Source organism: Penicillium cataractarum (genome assembly GCF_028827025.1).
Source record: "Penicillium cataractarum strain IBT 29864 chromosome Unknown utg000007l, whole genome shotgun sequence".
Taxonomy (NCBI): domain Eukaryota; kingdom Fungi; phylum Ascomycota; class Eurotiomycetes; order Eurotiales; family Aspergillaceae; genus Penicillium; species Penicillium cataractarum.
In genome coordinates, this window is record NW_026622743.1 from 3173175 (window position 1) to 3195339 (window position 22165).

General features: G+C 51.7%; 8 protein-coding genes across 8 annotated transcripts; 5 read left to right on the forward strand and 3 right to left on the reverse strand.

The window, feature by feature from the left end:
* Positions 1-2298: 2298 nt before the first annotated feature.
* N7496_008685 (putative diacylglycerol O-acyltransferase (DgaT)) lies at positions 2299-3995 on the reverse strand (the record flags this gene model as incomplete). The annotated part of the gene is made up of 4 exons (XM_056701604.1): positions 2299-2504; positions 2563-3559; positions 3639-3679; positions 3743-3995. The coding sequence occupies 4 exons, from the start codon at positions 3993-3995 to the stop codon at positions 2299-2301; spliced, it is 1497 nt and encodes a 498-aa protein (XP_056553667.1).
* A 606-nt stretch (positions 3996-4601) lies between these two features.
* N7496_008686 (WD40 repeat domain-containing protein) lies at positions 4602-6622 on the forward strand (the record flags this gene model as incomplete). The annotated part of the gene is made up of 4 exons (XM_056701605.1): positions 4602-4686; positions 4782-4897; positions 4982-5182; positions 5243-6622. The coding sequence occupies 4 exons, from the start codon at positions 4602-4604 to the stop codon at positions 6620-6622; spliced, it is 1782 nt and encodes a 593-aa protein (XP_056553668.1).
* Positions 6623-6910: 288 nt separating this feature from the next.
* Positions 6911-7401, reverse strand: N7496_008687 (uncharacterized protein; the record flags this gene model as incomplete). Its single annotated transcript, XM_056701606.1, has 2 exons — positions 6911-7031; positions 7112-7401. 2 exons carry the CDS (start codon positions 7399-7401, stop codon positions 6911-6913), a joined length of 411 nt encoding a protein of 136 aa, XP_056553669.1.
* A 341-nt stretch (positions 7402-7742) lies between these two features.
* On the forward strand, positions 7743-10015 carry pex8 (putative peroxisomal membrane protein Pex17; the record flags this gene model as incomplete). Its single annotated transcript, XM_056701607.1, has 4 exons — positions 7743-7816; positions 7900-8903; positions 8963-9411; positions 9464-10015. 4 exons carry the CDS (start codon positions 7743-7745, stop codon positions 10013-10015), a joined length of 2079 nt encoding a protein of 692 aa, XP_056553670.1.
* A 569-nt stretch (positions 10016-10584) lies between these two features.
* Positions 10585-10802, forward strand: N7496_008689 (phosphotransferase family protein; the record flags this gene model as incomplete). Its single annotated transcript, XM_056701608.1, has 2 exons — positions 10585-10623; positions 10659-10802. 2 exons carry the CDS (start codon positions 10585-10587, stop codon positions 10800-10802), a joined length of 183 nt encoding a protein of 60 aa, XP_056553671.1.
* A 351-nt stretch (positions 10803-11153) lies between these two features.
* Positions 11154-12155, reverse strand: N7496_008690 (protein-S-isoprenylcysteine carboxyl O-methyltransferase; the record flags this gene model as incomplete). Its single annotated transcript, XM_056701609.1, has 2 exons — positions 11154-11242; positions 11315-12155. 2 exons carry the CDS (start codon positions 12153-12155, stop codon positions 11154-11156), a joined length of 930 nt encoding a protein of 309 aa, XP_056553672.1.
* Positions 12156-12590: 435 nt separating this feature from the next.
* Positions 12591-13394, forward strand: N7496_008691 (sugar O-acetyltransferase; the record flags this gene model as incomplete). The annotated part of the gene is made up of 3 exons (XM_056701610.1): positions 12591-12751; positions 12814-13210; positions 13317-13394. 3 exons carry the CDS (start codon positions 12591-12593, stop codon positions 13392-13394), a joined length of 636 nt encoding a protein of 211 aa, XP_056553673.1.
* A 685-nt stretch (positions 13395-14079) lies between these two features.
* N7496_008692 (uncharacterized protein) lies at positions 14080-22164 on the forward strand (the record flags this gene model as incomplete). Its single annotated transcript, XM_056701611.1, has 9 exons — positions 14080-14710; positions 14780-14933; positions 14997-17739; positions 17805-18707; positions 18762-18865; positions 18925-19124; positions 19182-21899; positions 21965-22021; positions 22079-22164. 9 exons carry the CDS (start codon positions 14080-14082, stop codon positions 22162-22164), a joined length of 7596 nt encoding a protein of 2531 aa, XP_056553674.1.
* Between the last annotated feature and the right edge of the window lies 1 nt (position 22165).

The following is a 22165-nucleotide window of genomic DNA, read 5'->3' on the forward strand; positions in this document are numbered from 1 at the left end:
ATACGTATGTGCAGTAGTGTCCGGTACAGATTGGTTTGGTTGATCGAATCCCTATATCTTTAGCGGTTTGATGAGACGTATGTTGACGATCGGTTCTCTAGCAGAATCCTTAATACACTCGTTGTCCTCGTCCCATCGAACACCCTTCTCTTTCAGCGCTGCATAAGACATTAAATTGGCATGGAATCCGGGCGAATACACGACGTTGCTTAGCTGAATCGGCCTAATAGACCCGTCGGGTCCTATCCCAGTCATGATGGCACTTCCGATTCCTTCCATAGCGGTAGACGAGTCTCCGGTCCTTAGGTTGTCTGCCTTCGGAGTGAATTTGGTGAATAGGTCCCTTTGGTTACACACATACACTAATGATGCGGTATCTAGGAACTATCGCTTGCGAGTATCATCACTAGATCCTCCTGTAGCTTTCACGCTTTGGTATACCTGCTCGATTGGAAAACTAGTGAAGTACGAGCCCTAGAGCTGCGTTGAATTGGCCGTCTTGGTATTGTTGACCCCGTTCTTCTCATTATGATCCTTGACCATCTTATCTATCCAGGTCTTCCACGCTTTATCTTTCGAAAGACGTTCCTCGACACGTTTGACCTTCTATCTCAGTATAGGTTTGTCTGGGAAAGCCTCTCGGTTGATGATCTAGCAGTCCCATAGTTTATGGGCCTTGTTACTACATGGGCACTAGCGCTTTGGAATCGGTGGTAAGGATCGTGGTTGCTGCGGTTGTAGCGCTTGCGCTTGCTGTTGATCTTCTTGCTTTGCTTCTTCGAATCCTTGCAGTGTTGAGAAAGAAGCTTTTGAGATCGTACTAACGGTCGATCTCTGTGGATGTATCTCACGATAGGTTCCTCTAAAATTTTCAATTAAATCGCGAGTATCCCACTCTTCTTGATGCAATATAATTGCCTCGAATTTGGATTGCCACCACATAGGAAGTAGATCCTTGACCGCACGAAGGAAATCCTTATTGGCGTTCTTTATTTCTGGCAGGTCTAGGCTGACACCCTGCTCTCTTAGTGAATCCTATTCGTTGATCCACTGGTCGATATCTGCACCTTTCCTTGGTGGTAATGCAGACACTCGCTTCTACTGCGTACGCACGTCTTCTTCTGCGGCTGTGGCTCTTCCGAATCGAGTATGGAGATATATAAGCCTTTCGTACGGAGTTTGGTAATTTAGCATGGAAGTATGGTGAATTGGATCCAAATTGGTGATGATCCACTCGTTAACAGCGTCTAGGCTCTTGCTCTGTTATTCCCATTCGCTTAGGTCTAGTTTATAGATATCTATGCGGTCTCTCCACTCTCTCTTCGCCGATTCGTTACCATCTTCTGGATATTGAGGTCTTCGAGGTCTTCTGATTGGTTCCTCGAGGTAACCTTCTTCGGTATGGGGGTCAATGAGGTCCCACACCCTTTTCTGGCGTGCATACAGCTTAATTCGTGCGAACCAGTTCCTCTATTGCAGAGGGTCTTTCAGCTTTTCGCCCTTCATGGCGGAGATCACTGTTGACTCCATATCGATCGGTTCTCAGCGGTGTACACTGCGATAGGAAGTTCAGGGGCAAGGTGAGATAGATCGTATGTGTGTGTGGACTACCGCAATCATCGGCGTATAGTCTCGAAATCGACGAATCTACCCTTCTCACTGGCGAATCGGGCTCATAACTATCGGAATTGGGTTGCTGAGCTCATCTAGGTGCACCAATCGGGTTTCAACAGGTCTGAATTGCTATGTAGCCCCTTTCTGGCAATTTGGATGGGCATAATAATGACTAATACATGCGGGTTTATAGTATCTCCTTTCTTCCGAGTATCCACTACTGGTCCTGCTCCGACAGCCATCTTGACAGCTCGGCTTCCCAAGAATAGCTAGATTTGATCTCTCAAGATTGGTCCCCACATAATCACAGCCCCGTAACTAGGGCAGAAGTAGTACGAAGGCGCCAATATGCCTACGTCATGTCATTGATTTAGGTACATGCGGTGCAATGTGTGCCTCCGAAGGTGTGGGGACGGGATATATCACGGAACCCTATCGGCCCGTTGACTTGGTACATTCGTATTCTCCAGGAAGTATCCAACAAACCAGATCCATTTCTAAGAGTCCGTGAAAATAAAACAGAACAGATCAATAATAAATGCAAAAGTCTAGCTCAAATGATCAACAGTGGTACCACCCAAGGTTATTCTCAACGCTGACTGATTCAGCCTCCTCGCCCGGGACATCTCCCCATACTCTCGTTGTCCGCAACGGGGATCGTCCAGCACAGGACCAACACACGGCTTAGACGCGCATGCGACTAACACTGCCGTACTTGGCTTGCCATGCAAAGAAGTACAGCAGTGCTCCCAGTGGCTGTCCAACCAGACAGAAACTCACCCAGAAGATACAGTTACCAATCGTCTTACCCTGCGGACCGCGCATCTTCTCCAACGGCGCCGTAAGAGCAATGAGGGGCAATTGGAACATCATACCGAAGAAAGCAACACCTAATCTTAATTAGTCTCTCATCTGGGGAATACAATGCTAGCGGGGGAATACTCTTACCAATAAAGTTATGAGTGGGAATACCCACCAACATTTCGTGCAGGATAGCAGACAGTGAAAAGACCATACCGCTTGCAGCCAGCGGACTCCAGCCTCGGCCAACGAGCGGCGAGTACACATGCCGCTTCATGAACAGATAAACCGGCCGGTTCCACGACCGCCAGTACACACCCAGACTGGAGCTATTCCACCAATCGGTATAGAACTCACGGTCCCCGAATTGCATCACTTCCGCCAGGGCATTCAGCAGAGCCTGGAAGAGGGCGAAGAATCCGGCCAACCAGATGATCAGCGAGATGGTGGAGAGTTTCATGACGCGCTCCAGGATAGAAGCAATATCCATGACGGCGATTTTATCAATGGAATTGCGCAGTACGGGGGCGGCATACTGTGCCGAGAGAAGCCAGATGAATACTGCCAGTCCGACGAACTCTGCCAACCGCTTCGCGACAAAGGACCAACGGATTGAGGCGGTGCGTGGGTAGACGGGTTGGTAGACTAGAGTCGGGGCCATCCAGAAATACGCAAGGTTCTTGAGCGTCACGTTCCGGGGATAAGGGCATGTCGCGTAGATCTCGGGCAGACCGGGGTCGGCGGATGGATTGAGGAAGGCGAGGCGGAGATCACGGTTGGTGAATGCATAGGAGCAATTCTTGAGCCACACGATGATCGCGTGCAACTGGCAGAGAGTCCCGATACCTGGGTGGTGAATATAAAAGTACACTACGAAGCTGGTCAGGGCTAGGCATATGGTCGCGTTCAAGGTGTGTAGTAGAGCCGTGTAGCGCCAGGTAGAGCGGAAGCGCTGCTGGTCACGCTCTTTTTCCTCAGCACTCTTCTTTTGCTGGCCAACGGTCTGCTTTGCGGCACCTGCTGCAGAGAGCTCGATAGCATAGGCCAGGAAAAGGTGACATGGCACGAGGGCGAACAGGATAGATCCGAGTACGATGTCCTGCTTGCGGTAGTCATGACATTTGATGCAGATCAGGACGCCGTACTATAAAGATTACAATAGTTAGGAGCCGCTTGACAGTTCCTTTTCAAGACAGGGATTAAGTCGTTTAGCGAGAACGCACTTTCATGAAATTTTCAATGATCAATCGAAGATTCATGGCCACTGCCCCGCCGTATCAGTTATCACATGCTAATTTCCAGTTCAACGGGAAGCTTCGATCCCTACCAAGTACCAGAACCATCAGGTTCCTGAATCCAAGAAAGCTGGGAGTAACCTCTGCATCTCGACTGAGACTCGAGTGTCGTAGCTGTGCATGGTAGGCTGCGACATGACGGTATTTGCTATGACGTTTCTTGCCAATGGGCGCGGGCGCGGGATCGGACGCCGAGGCGTCGACTTGATGGTTCTCGGTGATGCCATTTGCCTGAGCACTGGAGTGCTCATGAGCAGTGGTCACGGCCCCTGTCTGCGAGGCCATGGTCAACAACCTCGATGAGGCTTGAGTTTGAAGCTGTTAGAAAATTGTTTAAGAAGGAAAAAACCAGAAGCTGGCCAGAGTGGTCGAGATCTAGCTAGGGCGGAGGGGAAAGCTAGTTCGAGGCTCTAGCGGGCGAACCGGGAGCAATGCGCCAAGCACAAAAGTCCCAGAGTAAAGCGATGCAACGTTCTTAGTTTGTGATCAACATGATAGACAAAAGAGGGAGAGGAGATTCCAGAGCACCCTTTACTTAAATGAGTCCTAGATTCAACCAAGTTATGGTAGAATCAAGAATTCACCATGAGCCTGGGAGTAAAAGGAAGAGATGAAGAAGGTACTGTACCGCCATTAACGGCAGCCGATAAAAACGGCCCAATCACCGCCTCCGAGAGCTCCTCAAGGGCCCCCGGCCACCTGCAAAAGCTCCGACCTTCTCCTCCCAACGCTTTCATCTTCTCCAATGATAATGCGCTGAACCGGCTCTTCTGAACGCTAATCGCTCCGATTACTCTCTTTTTCTTCATGCATTGATTGCGCAGCTTTCCTCTCCCACCCCCAACCCCACCAGGCGACCCGAAACATTCACAAAAATAGGTCCACCCCCAAATGGCCTACTACGATGAGCATGGGGGCGATGCCCCGGGGAGGTTTACAAAGAATTTTGACGGTCCTGTTGGGCCTCGTCGGCCAAGTATGTTTATGATGATGCACTGAATGCAGTCTCCACTTTCTTTGAGAGTGGTTTCATCCGATGCGACGGACTTGACTGACTTGATGTGCTCACAGGATTGGTTACGGACTATGGCTCGTCGATGGTACAATGGATGCGGACGCGACGACCTCGATACCGCGGCGAGCACCGCATGGAGATGGAGCGCCCGAGTGCCAGCTTCACGGTAGATGTGAGTGTGTCGCGTGAGGAGTGTGCCCTGGCTCGGCGCTCGTTGGATTGTCCTGGCAGAGACTGACGTTCGCATTTATTACAGATGCTTCCACCCATGGCGCGAACTTATTCCCCAGCCGACACGATACCTGTACGGCATTTGCATCAGTCGATTGGAAAGTCGAAGAAACCTATCGTTGTGGTACGGTGGACGCCCGAAGGCAGACGGTTGTTGACGGGTGGACACACGGGAGAGTTTATGCTTTGGAATGGAACGGCGTTTAATTTTGAGACGGTGATGGATGTACGTGATACGGAGTAGATGGCGGTGATTGAATAAATGAGTACTAGCTGACGAAAACAGGCGCATTACGATCAAGTCCAAGCGGGTGTCACATCTCTCGCCTGGTCTCACAGCCACGAATGGTTGATCTCGGGCGGACAAAGAGGCGACATCAAATACTGGCGACCAAACTTCAACAACGTCGAAACGATCGACGATGCTCACCACGACGCAGTCCGAGATTTGGCCTGGGCACCAAGCGATACCAAATTCCTCTCTGCCTCCGACGACACAACGCTCAAGATCTTCGATTTCACATCCCGAACCTGCGACACCGTTCTCTCCGGCCACAACTGGGACGTCAAGTCATGCGATTGGCATCCGACAAAGGGACTGCTGGTCTCGGGTTCAAAGGATCACCAGGTCAAATTCTGGGATCCACGGACGGCAAGGTGTCTGACCACGCTCCACAGTCACAAGAACACCGTCACCTCGACGCGATTCTCCCGTGTAAATAATAACCTGCTTGCCACTTCGTCGCGGGATCAGACCGCGCGGGTATTCGATTTGCGCATGATGCGGGATATTTGCATTCTACGTGGACATGAGAAGCCCGTGTCTTCTTTGACGTGGCATCCCATTCACAGCAACTTGATCTCTACTGGAGCTGAGGACGGCTCTCTGTACCACTACTTGCTGGACGAGCCTAACCTGCCCGCTGGCCATGTCCCTACCGTGGCACCATACGACAGCCCCGACCCGGCCAATACACCCCCGCAGGTAATTTTCCCTGCCCACCGGGTACAATACGCTCACGGCGCTACGATTTGGTCTCTGGACTGGCATCCACTAGGCCACATTCTTGCATCTGGATCCAAGGATAACTTTACTCGATTCTGGTCTCGGGCTAGACCCGGAGAGACTAGTTACATGAAGGATCGATTCCATATCGGCGAAGAGGCGGCCGAAGCCCAGGGCACCTGGAGTCGCGGATTCGGCCGTAGACAGATGCGTGAAGAAGAGGAACAAGAGATGCAGGACGAGGCCGAGAGTCTTGTCGATCAGCGACGACCCGGTGCGCCTACATTGCCCGGCATCCAAGCGGGTGGCACACCCCAGCCCGAGGGCGCTGGGTTCCTTCCTGGCATTGGCGGTGCTCAACCGCCTCCTCCACCGGGGCTACCTGGTATGGCCGGGATGGACCCTGGCCGGTTGGCCGCCATTATGTCATCTCAAGCTCCTCCGCCACAATCACTACCCCCACAAAACCAACCAATCCCTGGGTTCCCAATGATTCCCGGCATGGGCAATGCTCCGCCGATGAATATGGATCTGGCGCAGTTGCAAAAACAACTTGCGTCTCAGGGATTCCCAATGCCCCCGAATATGAACATGCCGCCTGGATTTGGCGGGTTACCTGGTCTACAGGGCGGTGGAATGCCTGATAGTGGTCGACGATGAAGAGAGAAAAACGGGGGAAAGGTGACGGGGTTGCATTTTATGTGCATGTCAAATTTGGTATCGTGGGACCGGGGTAACGGACATATAAGCATGTGATAGCCATTTTGGTTTGGGGCCGGCGCTCTTTTGCGAATATCAATTCTTCGGTGTATTATACGGAAAATATGATTCCATTTCCCGAGTCGGATGATTAGGCTGTCCGGTGCTGGTGACGTCCCGTTGTAGCTGGATGGCGAAAGGCCGGCAATGAATCTGACCCAGTCTTGTAGACGATGCTTTGATGTCCTCTCAAAGACCACCTCGCATAGGATAGCTCGTCACAATGAGCACCATCACATTGACACCGCCCCAGATCATAGGCAGGAAAGTCGACATCCTGAAATTGCCCGATTCATACACAGCACCAAGTCTAGCCACGCAGTAGTCAGTAAAAAAAACACCCCCAAAACACAGATCAGCCACACAAGCTCCAAATTCCGGAATACTCACACAAGCCCAACAATACTCCCAGCTAACAATCCCTCCAACCCCGCAACCACACTATACAACAACGGAACCAGCCATATAACACTCCAATTCCGGCAATGCGTTAGGACTGCGCACCCCGCGACGGTGAGATGTGTCGCGCCGTAGAAGAGTAATGTCCAGTAAAGCGTGAAACGCCAGATATCCTTTGTGTAGTAGAGGTAATACGCCTCCTTGTGGTGGGATGGGAGTGGATCGTATAGTGATGGGAATCTGGGTGTTTGATAGTTGATCGGGACTCGGTTATTAGCCATGGGGGATATGCTGTGGTGCCGAGACGGCTAAAATGTGGATATGGGATATTAAAGCATCGTAAGGTGAGACGGGGGGTGTAAGTTGACCTCGAGAGGTTTCGTGTTTGTTGTCCGGAGCTTGGAGGCGTACTCCCCTATCGGACTTGGAATCGGGCTCCTGCCGTTTGCTGGGAATGACGATGTCTGTTTGCACTGTTTGACAACTCCGGACCTCGGCTGCGGATGGGGTCTCGCTCTCGTTGGTCTGGGGTCTCCGCGGTGACATCTCATCTCCCCTTCTACTTCCACCTCCTCCCATGTAGACCTGTGGGCATTGCCTGTCCAATCTAGGTCCTTGAATCATGGCGACAGAACGCTCGCTGGCTGCGCTCCTGCGCTCATTACAGTCAACTTCCAGCTTCGAAGATGCTTCTGGGTAAGTGGCGCCAGTCACCGCATTGCTTCGGGTATCACCGATCACCGACACCTCCGGCTAACAATCACGACTTATCCTCCCAGTCTCCTTCCCACTGCGACCAGCTTCTTATCTATTCTCGGAAACCCCTTGAATTTGAGTCTTCTCGCGTCGCAGCTTCTCTCTGCACCGGCGTTATGGAATCACCCCGTCGATTTATTCGCGTGTCGCAAGATCCTGAGCGTCTTCAATACGGCCGCCATCGCAGTTCTCCAAAACGATACCACAGAAGAAGCCCAGATACCGCACGGTGTGGGCCGCAATCGCCGCATCGAACGTGAAGCATGGGTCAAAGCGATTGCCGAGGGAGCGGATGACAAGTCCCCACGCTGGAGACACATGCTCTTACTCGGCGGAATACTGCTCGGATTCGAGGGACAGAATCGCCAGGGTCTGCCGTGGCATATTCGGACGAAATTGGAGTCTGCGCTGGCGACCGCGGCGCAATTAGCGTTGGAGGAATTGGATGCCGAGGCTGGCATTGATGGATATTGTATCACCATGGTGTTGAACTACACGTTTGAGCTTTTGTCGGATACGCAGAGGAGTAAGCTGGATTATGATTGCCTATTGCCTATTATGGTGCGCTCCGTGTTTCATTCTCCCGAGGGCTTGGAAGGTGGATACTTCCTGGGCGCTATTGATAAAGATGTCGTCGAGGCTCCGGGGAAGAAGTTCCGTTGGGCATCCAACTCTGCGACGTTTGGGTATGTGACTGCGGTGGCTGGGCGTCCCTTGGTCGGTGCACTTGGTCCATTGTCCAGGCTAGTTGCGCATGCCGTGGAGAATGTGCGGGATCCGAACCTGGTTGCGCAGTCGGTGGACTATATGGCGGATTTCGTGCGGACGCTTATGGTACAGTGGCGCCAAAATAAGTTGTCCGAGGTTGACGTTGCGGAAGAGACCGAGTTCTTGGATGCCGAGTCGCTGAAGACTACCATCCCGGCTCTGTGGTCGCTTTTGCGGAACTGCATGTATTCGGTGGTCATCGTTCTTCGTACCGTGCTGGGTAGAACGATTAATGATCCGGCTCTTGCTGCTGGCAGCAGTAAGTTTAGATCAAGTCTGATTTGACTGACACAAACTGACCTAAGATACTTTTTCCAGGTGCACCTTATCTTTGCATGCAGTCTCTGCATATTCTTCGCAACTTATACTTTATCTCTTCTCGGACCGGCCAGAATGGATCATCGCAGCAGAATTTCGTGTTCCTGGCAGCCATCGATATCCTTTCTCAATATCCCGACTTGGCTGAGAATTTCCTGCGCAGCATCAAGCCTAGTGACATCGGTCAAATCCCTGATCACCCCGTGGAAAGATGTCTCGATCTGTTCTTCTTGAACACGGCGGAGCATTTCCCATTGGTCTTAAGCCCCGAGGCTAGCGAAGAGCTCCTCCTGTCGGCTGCTTTCCCGTACCTCGCAGCCGGTGCCAACAGTCTACTTCTGGAGATTTTCGAGGCAGCTCACAGTTTGGTGCTTGTCGTCTTTGCTATCCCCCACAACGCGGAATTGGCTGCCAAGCATCTCCCCTTCTACATTGAGAACCTCTTTGCCGTGAGTCCTCCCCAGGCTGTCATACCATTTTATCCAGTCTAACATTGTTCAGGTATTCCCCGAAAACCTATCAGCCAGACAATTCCGCCTCGCCTTCAAAACAGTCATCCAAATCACCGCACCCCCATCCCCCTTAGCAAACAGCCAACCCCTCCTCCCATCAATCCTCCTCGAAGTCGTCCGTGACCGCGCCCTAACCGCCTCAACCATCCCCATCCCACCAAACACCCAAAACGGCTCATCGCCAGACCAACCACCTCTCTCCGCCCAAGCCGTCCTTATCCTCGCCTTAATCGACTCCCTCTCTTTCCTCCGCGTAGACGACCTGAAAGAATGGCTCCCCCTCACCGCGCAACTTCTCAATGCAATCCCCGATCGGGGCATGCGCCATGTCTGCATTGATCGGTTCTGGGAGGCGCTGAGTGGTGGAGAGATGGATGTGGATCGGGCTCATTGCTGCGTTACTTGGTGGACTACCCGCGGTGGGCGGGAGCTTGTACTGTTCGGTGCTGAGCCTAGTTCCAGTGCGGGTCCGGAGGGGGAGGAGGGCGGTCCGTTTATGAGTGGTGCTGTGGGGGCTGTGGCGCCGGAGAGTAAGTTGTGATGTGAATAGTTGAAGGTGTTGGGATGGGGAGGATGTGTTGCATTGTATAGCGTTGATTGTGTTTATACTTTATATACCAGGACATTATGGGTTCAAATTTCAGTGGAAAATTGCAGATTATTTGTGTTAGTAGATGAGATGGTCTAATCTGAATCTCTTGAACTAAATTAACAGACTTTACTTGTCTGAGCTTGCCCTCTTGCGAACAACGACGACCGCCCTTCCTCTTCCCCCACTTGGATCTACATCTTGTCCTATCCCACACCTTCCATCCTCTCCATAACACGATCACTAAAATGTTATCCTGGCTCATACCACGCTTCTTACTACCCAACTTTACATGGCCCGACACACCTTAACCAACTACACATAAAAACATACCACCCACCCCCCAACCAACACACCCCCATATCCGTCGTCTCTGGGGCATCCTGCACAAACACCTCCGACACTTCTCCCGAACGTCCTGCACCTGGCTCGGTATTACCTACGACAACCAAATCGCCCAACTCCCCTTCGGCCTAATCCTCAAATGGTCCGACGGAACACGACTAGAAGAAGTCCTGACGATGCAAGTCGCCCGAAAAGCAGGCTTCCCAGTCTGGCGGGTTTGACCCTGAGCGCGCGTATCAGGACGCTCTAGTTCTTGCGAGGAAAATCGGGGGATATCCCGCACCGGGTTCTTTTCTCGGATGGTGATCTCCACCCTCATAATATTGTGGTATGTCGGGGCCGGATTAAGGGGTTCCTGGATTGGGAGGCTGCGGGTTGGTATCCGGAGTATTGAGAGTTTACGACGGCGTTGAGGGCTGCTAGGAGGGATTTCTGGTGGTGGCGGTTTGTGGTTGGGCTTGGTGTAGGTTCGTTATTTGGTGGATGTGGAGTGTGAACGGGGTCTTATGGCTTTGACGAGTTCTTCGCATTATTGGTGATGGTGAGATTGTATATGAAGTGGAGTGATTTGTGTTTAGGGGTTTTTTTTGATCTTAAGATTTCTATGGTGCGGAGGACTTAATGTGACTCGTCGGGCCTTATTAGGCTCATTCAACAACTTGAGACATGAAGGACTTTTGGATTTGAGCTATTAAGAAGTTCTGTTTAACAAGCAATGCCCACATGACGCCGACTACCTCTCTATCTAGCGAATCAATGGGATACCGACGGGAGTATCCTGACGGTACTGAAGATATTCGGCGCCGAAGAATTGAATCAAAAACGATTCCTCGCCTAGAAAGTTACACAGTTAGTCAACCCATTTAAGATAGACGGGAAAGCCACTGCGTTGACAAGGAAACTCACGCTTAATCCGAGTGGAAAAGAACTTCCACAACACGAGGGTATACCCAATGAAACACACCACATTGCCCAGTACCAACTGCGTGCCCAGTCCCCACCAAAAGAAACCAAAATAACTCGGATGCCGAAGATATCCATACAACCCGGTCTTAACCAGGACATGGCCCTCCTGATGCTCAGACTGGACGTGATGGTTGAAATTACTCGCTGCCTGTGCCATGGCTAGCGTCCTGACAACCTGGCCAACAATTGTCAAGACGAATCCAATCACCAATAGCAACGACACTGGCGAACCAGAGAACGGCTCGGGGAACGACAGCAATCGTCCCACGCGAGTCGACTCTGGCCAGAAGAAGTGCGAGACGATACACTCCACAATAGCAGACCCATGCGCGACGTTATACGCCCATCCGTTCGAGGTGAGAAGGAATGCGCCCACCGACGCATACCGTGTATTATACCGCGCCGTGACGTAGTACTCGAGGAAGTGGAACAGGCTCAGCGCACCGACGAAGAAGGGTACGCGCCAGAATGGCGTTCGGAAGACCGTAGTCAGGAGGAGTGTAAGAACGAGTGTAGCGCCTAGGGTGAGTCCTAGGAGGAAGGCTCGGAGGGAGATGCCCGACAGTGACTTTGTACCGTCGGGATAATTGGATCGATCGAGGTCTGGAGTGGAGGAGGTCGAGCTATAGCTTGCGTTTGACGCGTTACTGGGCCGGCGCTGGTTCTGTGGGAAGGAGGGGTGCCATTCTGATTCGGCGGTGTGTGCGAGGCGCTCGATTGGCCAGGAGATGTTTGGGTCACCAGGTGTAGCCTGGGAGCTGGAGGTTGTTGCGTCGGCCATTTTGGGGGGTAAAGGAGGGACCTATGGAATGCGGGGAGTTGAGCGTGGTGTGGTGGTGGTGATGTTAAGAAATAGGGGGTGAACGAATGTCTCAGGATGAACACGAGTGGCGGGGGCCTCTTTTAAAGAATGATCAGAGCGCCATGTTTCATTGTGTTCGTTGGGTTGGCGGAGTTTGGCGGATTGAGAACAATCGATGGAAGTTTTGATTGTTGCCGGCCGCAAAGCTACGGACTTGGACCGAGCTTTCTTTCTTTTATCTCCGATCTTCCCCCATTTCTCAAAACACCCCCACTTGGCTCGGCTTAGGCCTTGCCTTGAGTGGCTCCGGGAGACTGTTTTAACGACACGTTGACATCTTGCATTATACCGAATCTACCGAGACTCAACCGTGTGACCTGATATATTCGACATTCTATAAGATCACACGAGAATATGGCGGAACTAACTGAGCGCGAGAAGATGCTCCGTGGAGAGCTCTTCGTTTCTTTCACCCCGGACCTGATTGCGGCTCGGAATCGCTGCAAATATGCCTACACTCGGTATAACAATGCCGGTGAAGTACCCCGGAGACGGCTAGTTGAGCTTTGGAAGGAGTAAGTGTATTTCTATCTAACACTTCCCTACTTCAAACACAATATCTAACCTTGTCTATCAGTGTCATTGAGGACAAGACTCCTCTCCCTCCACAACTAGATGATCCAGTGGCCGATGATGAGCTCTTCAAAGACGAGCCCTGGATCGAACCACCCGTCAAGGCAGACTACGGCTTTAACGTCATCCTCGGGAAGAATGTCTTCATCAACTCCAACTGTGTCTTCATTGATAGCTTGCCTATTACTATCGGGTCTCGGACACTGTTTGGGCCCAACGTGAGCTTGTTCGCTGGGACTCACCCCGTTGATCCAGCTGTGCGAAATGGTATGGAAGGCCCTGAGATGGGAGCTCCGATTACCATTGGCGAGGATTGCTGGATTGGAGGCAATGTGACTATTCTTCCTGGGGTGACCATTGGCAAGGGATCGACTGTTGGTGCTGGCAGTGTGGTTACTAAGGTATGTTTTCTTGTCCTTAAAGGGATTCTTTTGATTTCTATCTGCCTATCGGATGGCTACAATTAGTTGCAGAGTGCAGGGTTTGCTGATCAGTCGATTCAAACAGGATGTGCCGCCCTTTCATGTAGTTGCTGGGAACCCAGCCAGGATCATCCGGAAGATCGAGACTACCATGAAGGAATGAATGAGTGATCCCAGGTCTAGAGAAATTAAAGTAATCTTTTATACTTTTTAGTGCAACGTGGTAGCAGGATACTAGACGAACACATATATATTTCGAGCTACATCTGCAGTATGCAGGCCTGGCTCAGTTAGCGATACATAATTGATAAGCTTGATCAAAGAATACAAGCTAAACCTTGCATTTAATCAGTGATATTATCATTCTGGTCGCAGTTAGACGTAATGTAACTGGGTTTGTACATACTCTACCTGCTGTGGCGGGTTCCTAGCGGCTCAGCCGCGGGCGATTTATGTTGTTTGCCTAGACCGGGACAAAGGAAAGTACTGTCCAGAGCATAAGCAAGGAAAAAGAGGAAAATGGAATTAATATTCCAATAACCGATAAGCTACATAATAGTGGACATAGTAGAAAAGTCATATTTTGCTAGTAAATCCAGGGTCCTGTTAATCAGCCCACAGCACAACGTCATCCCCAATCACGGATCTCCTCTTCGCGCGTCCTCCCCAAAAAAGCTGTCGATCGCCGGATCGTTAAAGATCTCTCTCCGCCAAAACACACTTCATCTTCCTCTTAGTTTGCTCGCACCTTCCCCCGGTAATTTCCGGCAACCTTCTCTCTCTCTCGTCGCCCTTCCCTCACCTCACCTTCCTTCCCTGCCGACCTGCCTCGACTCGAGGAAAATGTCATGGCTGAACCCCCGCCAGCGAGCTCTCGCACCCCGCCTGGCGCGCCGCTGAACGAACCCACGCGACAACTCGACTCCATGGAAGAAGCCGGTCCTGAGCGGGTCCAGAAACGACCACGCCTGGATAGTGGAAGTGGTGTCAGTCCATCCATCTCGATTGACGCCGCGGCGGTTGCTGCATCGTCTGCTCCTGCCTCAGCTGTCGCGACGCCCGCCGCTCCTGCCTCTGCCTCGGACATGGATACCACACCAGACCAGGCTCGCCCCGCCAAAGTCACCATTAATGTCAAGTCTCCGACCTCAACTTCGGAAATGGACATTGCACACACCATGCGCGAGCCCTCCCCGGTGCCTCCAAGCACCCCGACGCGACCGAACTCGACTGAACCCACCGGTTCACCTTCACACGTTATCTCTATCTCTTCCTCCCCTACCCAGAGCCCTGAAATTCAAGCTGCCGATCCCGAAGATATGGATGAGAATTGGAGGCCACTGTCAGATGCAATCCAGGATGCAGCAGTGGTTGAGGTTCACGACCCGCCCTCTTCTCTGGTCGATACCTTCCCCAGAGTTCGTGAGAACCTTCCAGCACGAGACAACTTGGCCAGAATTGTGAACATGATCCAGAAAGGTACGACTTTCCTCCCTCCCTCCCTCTACGTGCTGCCGGAATATTTTATACTGAGACTTGGTGAAACAGCTGACCCCCGTGATGCCGATGCCGCCTCTGCGGTGAAGACCTGGATGGATGACTGCGTGAAGAACCTGGATCGTCTGACCCTTGAAGAGTTCGGCGAGTCCCAGGAATTCTGGCAGCAGCTTCCCGACGTGGTGGAGAGCGTGTTGCGAAGACCGTGAGTTCCCTTTTTCCAACATTCATGTGGATGCATATGCAATAAAGCTAACTTCTTTTACAGACATGAACTATTGATCGACGATGGCTCAGGCAGTGGCCCGTGGACCTGCCTAGAGGAGTTCCTTCTTGATTTTGTGCAGATCGCCCTCCAGATGATACGCATCGACATCATGATTCTGCGCCATTTGGTTGATGACCCGGAACTTCCCGCACAAGACAGTCTCTGCAAAGACTACCTTCAGCCTCTTACCTTTGTTCTCCTCTCCCCCAAAACTCCCATCCCTTTGTACCGAACTTTGGACAAAAAGTACACTGCCGATACGAATGACATGCTCATGCGCATTCGGGCAAAAGCACTTGCACATCCCATTAATCTCGTTCAAACACTATCGGAATGGACGGCCCTCACCCTCCAACTTATCCCCCGACATACGCATCTGACCGGCTCGCTGGCCCATATCATGCTCATTGCCAATGCCCTGGTAGACTGCCACATAGAGCGCAGCCAGGATGTGGATGAGGATGAGGTCGAATCCCCATTGCCCGACTCAGCTCCGATCCGATCCCTCTACGAGATGGTTCGCTCGATCGATGATAAATACCAAGAATGGATCAGCAAGAAGGCCGCCTGGGCTACGAGCGATCTGAGTGAGCAGTTGCTGCGTGCTATTTCACATCACTACAAACACCACTGTGCTCGCAATGCCGAGTTTGTGAACCAGCTCTCACAAGATCTCTCCATTCCCTTACCAGACGACGCCAATTTAACGGAAAAGTCCTTGGTCATTTTCTGGATGTGGAAGTTCGGAGTCCTCAAGAAGCACATTATGGAAGGCCGCATGGAGCTCCGGGTTCACGGTGTGGAGACAATGCAGTCCGACTTGGTTAACGTGTGGAGATCCAGTATCTCTAACAATCAGGGAGGTGTCAACTTGCCGTTCGTGAAGCAACTGGTCCGCTTCATTCAGGATAGCAAGATTGTGGATTACCTCGTGGGTGTCGACTCCCATCCGCAGTTGATCAGCCGGAGTAGCAATATCGTTGGGTTCCTGATCGTGACAGATACATACACCAACTCTGTGACGGATGTCATCTGGAAGACCGTGACGGAAAGCCAAGATGGCCGAGTCGTCTCCGAGGTCCTATTGATGCTGACTCGGACGTTCAACATGCACATCACCGCCTCTGCGGCTTTGCTGTACGTCTGCCAGAAGGTCTTGGACCTGCCTCTCGCTCGTTTTGATATGAATATGCTTGAATTTTGCAACAAGTTGCTTAGCCGGATGTGTGAGAATCCCTCTGATCGACGCATCTCGGGCAGTTATGACCATGATTGCGTTGATGCGCTTCCCCTACAACTCTGCGTTCGTCTTATTCGGGATAGCACGGCCGCGGATGACCTCTCCGTGGAACAGAAGAAAAGTCTTCAAAAGTTTGGCAGTCAGAAGCTTATGGGATTTATCGCCGCTGGTATCAGCGAGGCTGATAGGATGGCAATCTATGAGCGCTGCATCCAGGACGTTGCCGAGAAGAATCATTTCACTGCTGGTAGCATCCAAACATTGGGCGCTCTCGTTCCTGCTCATGATGTCCAGGAGATGTTGAAATTGGCAACGGACTTCAACTTGACAGGCTTGGTTATTGACGATATGCTCCATGCCGTGAATGCCGACGGTGATGATTCTATCCACGACTTTTCCCAATTTGGTCTGGTCCCGCGGTTGACTATCCTCTTCCGACTGATCGACATGGTCCCCGAGACTATCACTCCGGATCTCGGGAAGGCCCTGTGGGATGAAATCTTGTTGTCCAACAAGATGGGAGCAGAGGGCCGCCAAGCCATGTGGAATATGCTGGTCACCGCTCTGAGTCAATGCACCGAGGCGAATCCGTTCCTCCATAGGTGCATCCACGAATACCTCCCCAACTTGACACCCAAAGACTACACAAAGGAGATATTGGCGTTTGCTAAGCAGTCCATCATCTATGAAGTGCGATTCAATCCGCCGCCTCCTGCCGGCGAGGACCAGGTCGTGACTATCCCCGGGATGGATCGCATCTGGAGTTTTATCCTCACTGCTCCACCTGGTACGATCGAAGTCCAGGCTACTGAATTCGCCGTCAAGGTCTACCTGGATCATTCGATCATCGCCAGTTCGCCACAATCCGCGATCGAGGCCACCCATATCTCCCTCGTCGAGCGGTGCGTGGATCAGCTCAAGTCTGCTGCTGCGACCCTGAAGGAGGCATCGGACGCCAACGGAGATGCTTCCATGGAGTCTGAGACTAAGACTGGTGAAATGAGCCTTGAGGAACTTCGATTCCGACGCTCACTCTATTTCCTTCACCAATTGCTAAAGGGATTGCGCGCTCGCCCTCATTACACCTCCCCAAAGGGCTCCCCGCCTATGCTTCCAGAGCGGCCTATCAAAGGAGACCCAATCACCATCTCTTGGCAGTCCTTCAATGGAAGTGCTAATTCCAAAATCAAGGTCCTCCGAATTGGTGATCTGTCAACTGCGGGCGAGCTGGTTGAGCGGCTTACGCATCTGAGTGGATTTTCCAAGTTCACGGCAATTGCAGGGGGCCAACGGGTTGACTTGACGAAGGACCCTGAGCTCACCGTGAGGGAAATCAAGGTGCTTCAGGCAGGTCTGCTTATCATCCGAAAGGCACCGGATGCTAAGGAAGTGTCCCGGGCTAGCAGTGGAGGCATGCCGCTTACATCGGTCGACTCCGAGGTGTTGAAGCACTTTGACGAGCTTTATGATTTGCTGGCTTTGAATGATGATCTTGCACGAGAGGTATGTTGAACCATGGAAATTAACAACATACGGGGGCTGTCTCGCTAACTGGAAGCTTTGTTTAGATCTATCAATTCCTTGTGACATTCTCGCCCCAGCCTCGAGTCCGGGACCTCGTCAAATCTGAGACCAGCACTGCCAAGGACTTGTTTCCCTTTGAAAAGCCATTTGTCGCCTTTTACTCATTCAATGCGCTTTTGGCTTGTCTCCTCGAAGAGGCCCTTGAGGATGATCCTAACCAGGTCTTTATTTCTCACAGCATTGAGGTTCTAGTGAATTTTTTGATGGCAAAGCAGCTGTCCGAGTCTCTCGATAGTGACCGGAACTTACTACACCTTGCTTCAACCGCAGTGGAGTGTCTCTTGGATGCTATTGCCCTGCACAGTGCCTCCAGTGAGAAAACTTTGGTAGCCCACGACAAGGCTCCTCTCGTCAGACGCGTACTTCACTTCATCGAGACAGCTCGGTCCGTGACCGCAAGGCCTTCACTTAACATGTCAATCGTCCAGAGACTGATTTGCAACTCTTTCGGCGTGCTGGTGGAAGGATCGATTCGTGACCAGACCTTTTGGGGTGCAGTCAAGCAAGAAACGCAGCTCGGCGCCTTAATCAAGACACTGCTTCTCGAGGAGGCTCGCCAGCCAATTCGAAGTGACGTGTCGGAGAGGATCAGGAGAACTTGCAGCGCGGCAAAGTCCATGAAACAATCATCAAAGTTGAGCAATGGCAAGTCGCCAAGTGCTCCCACCGCAGACACCCCTGCTCAGATTGACATGCTCGCCACTGTCTGGGATGCATTTGTTCAAACAATCCCAATGACTCCTGAGTATGCATCTCAAGCTGCTGAGTTCTTCAGTGTCGCTCTCTGGGTCTTCCGCTCAGTTGCAGAGAAATCCCCTCGGGATGTCATTTTCAGCCAGTATCTGAAACAATGGAGTGAGGTTATGCTTCGCCATGAGACTGAAGAGGTATGCCTTAAACCATAGTATTTGACGAAGGGGTTCTTACTAACCTGAATCCAGTTCATCGGACGCGAGCCTGTTGATAACTTGGTACTGGGTTTTGCTGGTCTCCTGGAGCAGTGTCTCGAGTCCGCAGACTTGGCTAATGTTGACTTGGAGACTTTGTATGTTCCTTCCCGTGCCCTTTTTAACGATACCGACTGACCCTGTTCTTTTCTTATAGCGACCTGGCAGAGCAAATTATTAGCAAGTATCTTTTCCCAGAGCTTGCCAATGAGAATGATGAGGTCATCGTTCCTCGCACGCCTCACATGCACACCGAGACGCGACAGAAGCTTTACAGTATCATCAGACTCCTGTGCAAACGAAGTGATGGCAATGTTGCACGCATAATGCAGCATTTGGAAGGAGTGATTCCGCGAGGTTTGTTTCATTGTCCTAGTTAATGGCGGCTCCATTCTAATAATTTCTCTTTTGCAGACGAATCGTACAGTCCGACCTGGTGCCATGACCGTACCAAGATGATCCGAGCCCCAGAGGGGTACGCGGGTCTTAAGAACCTTTCGAATACGTGCTATTTGAACTCTCTCATGACACAACTTTTCATGAATACCGAATTCCGTGGGTTCATGCTGGGACTTAACATTGTGGATCCCGACGTGTCGCAGAAACTTCTTGATGAGACGCAAAAGCTCTTCGCCTGGATGCAGGATACTTGGCTGAAAAGCGTCGATCCGGAGGGCTTTGTGGAAAGTATTCGGACCTACGACAATGAAGCAATCGACGTCACGGTTCAGATGGATGTCGATGAGTTCTACAACCTGCTTTTCGACCGCTGGGAAGCTCTGATCATGAATCCGGAAGATAAGAAGAGATTCCGGTCTTTCTATGGAGGCCAGCTTGTTCAGCAGATCAAGTCCAAGGAGTGCTCCCACATTTCAGAGCGAGAGGAGCCATTCTCGGCCATTCAATGCGACATCAAGGGCAAGGCTAGCCTGGACCAGAGCCTGCAGGCGTACGTCGAAGGGGAGATCATGCAAGGAGACAACAAGTACTTCTGCTCGGGCTGTGGCCGCCATGTGGACGCGGTCAAGCGGGCTTGTCTGAAGGATGTTCCTGACAACCTGATTTTCCACCTCAAGCGATTCGACTTTGACATGGTTACCATGATGCGAAGCAAGATCAACGACGAGTTCCAGTTTCCCCGACTCATCGATATGACACCGTACAAGGTGGACCACCTCTCTGATCCCAGCAGCCCCATCGAGCCCGACATGTTTGAGCTGGTTGGTGTCCTGGTGCATACTGGAACTGCGGAGTCGGGACATTACTACTCCTACACTCGTGAGCGGTCATCGAACGGCTCTGCCCCTCTGTGGGTCGAATTCAATGACTCCGACGTGTCCAAATTCGACCCAGCCACTATTGCGGATCACTGCTTTGGAGGTCAGACTGAGGCCGCCCACAGCATGGGAGGTGTGCAGATCAACAAGGTCTGGAACGCCTACATGCTGTTTTACCAGCGTGTTTCCACGATGGAACAGCCCAAGGCGGAAACCCAGCTATCGAAACCCAGCTATCCTGCCCGAGTTCCCGTACCAACAGCCTTTGCCAACCACATTGCTATGGATAATGAGCTGTTCATCCGAACTTATTGCTTACTGGAACCAGCGTACACGAAGCTGATTCCTGAGCTGTTGTATCGCGTCCGACAGATGGACCCCAACTCTTTGGACCACCACGAGCTGGAAGTGATGGGAATAGAGCTTGGTCTCGACACACTGGAGCAACTGATCGCTCGGACCAAAGAGTCGGTTGGACTTCTTGGCGTCTACGAGGAACTCAAGATGCTGATTCGAAGCCCCCACGGTGCCCTTCGCGCACTCCAGTGGTTCGCTCGTTGGCCAACTACAATGCGAAATCTGGTGCTGAGAATCTTCCAGTACGAAGTTCGGCAAAAGGAGGTGTCTATCATCATCGATGCTGTGCGTTGTCTGAAGATCTCCCTGCAAGCACTTGAAATCGATGAGGAGAAGCGAGCCGCCTGGCAGATTGAACTTGAGGAGGCTGTTGGGACCATCGTGTCTATGCTTGCAGAGCTTTGGCCCGCTCTCCATACTATTCCTCGCGTGTGGGATGAATACTTTGAGTTCTTCATCAAGCTTACAGAGTTGGGGCAAGAGACTACTAATGCCATTCTCGCTAATGGTATGCTCGTCAAGTGCTTGGAAATCATATGGCTCGACTCTGAAGACCGCCGAAATTTGAAGGGGCGGTATCCTGGTTATTGCCGGTTGATCGACAAGGGTCGTCAATTCTCATACAGAAACTTGATGACCCTCTGCGCGATGCTCTTCCAGCGAATCAACTTCTCGCTTGCACCGGTCGCTTCGATTACTGCTCGCGAAAGGGGACCTGATGGTCGGCCCGCGCTCAGTGCGGCGGAAGCTAGGTTCATCAGACCTCTTGAGTATCAGAAGCCCGCCGATGACTGCGCGGTCCTTGTGCTTTTGGTAAAGTTGTTCCAGCATGAACAGATTTGCGTCCAACCCGAGGTTGCTCATGTAATTGTCACTTCCCTCCTTGAGCCCGAGTCTGGCTTTATGCCACATGTCTTGAAGACGCTGGAGGTTGGTCTACGATATTCACCTGCCGACCTCTGCATTCCATTCCTTGAATGCGCCGTCGTTTTCTGCAAGCAAGCTTCGGACGAGGAGTCTATCGTCAGCTTGATCAACTTTGTCGCAAAGGGCGTGGATTCTATCAACAACCGCGCCGGGAATGAGCACCTCGAATTTTTCACTCAACTTTGCAGCATTTCAAACGAGCGACTGCAGTTGGATAGTGAATGGTTCATCGCAGCTGTTGAAGACCGAATCCCCGATTTCGTTCCAACTTTGCTGATCTACAGCCATCCGAATGTCCGCCGGCGCACCATGGATGTCTTGCGCAGCTTGCTCTTCGTCGGTGATAGGAGCGAGATGACTGACGAGGAGGCGAAAGCACGATTTGCTCGCATTGCTCGTGAACTCACTCATGCCTGCATTCAGCGGATCACCAGTGTTTTCCTCACTAGTCAGGTCCAGAGCGTCGAGTCGCGAATTGTCACTCCCATCGCTACGACTATCACCTATTGTCTGGAGACGTACTTTGATGAGGGTGACGAGGATGACCAGAGACAAATTCAAGAGGCAAACTGTACGTGTTAACTCATCCTTTCCCCTTACTTCTTTATGAGTATTTACTAACATTCTTTCTTACAGCGGTTTTGCTACGCCTGCAAGAAATGACGATTGAGGTCCCGGATGATCTTGTCTCAGGTACTTCACCCCCGTGTAACCCCGGAAGATTCCCCATTTTCTAACTTGGAACCCCAGATTCCGAGATAGCCTCGGCTGAGGAATGGGAGGCCACATCTGCCCTGGCCAGTGATTCCGAGATGGGTCTTGCGGGAACCCCGTAGA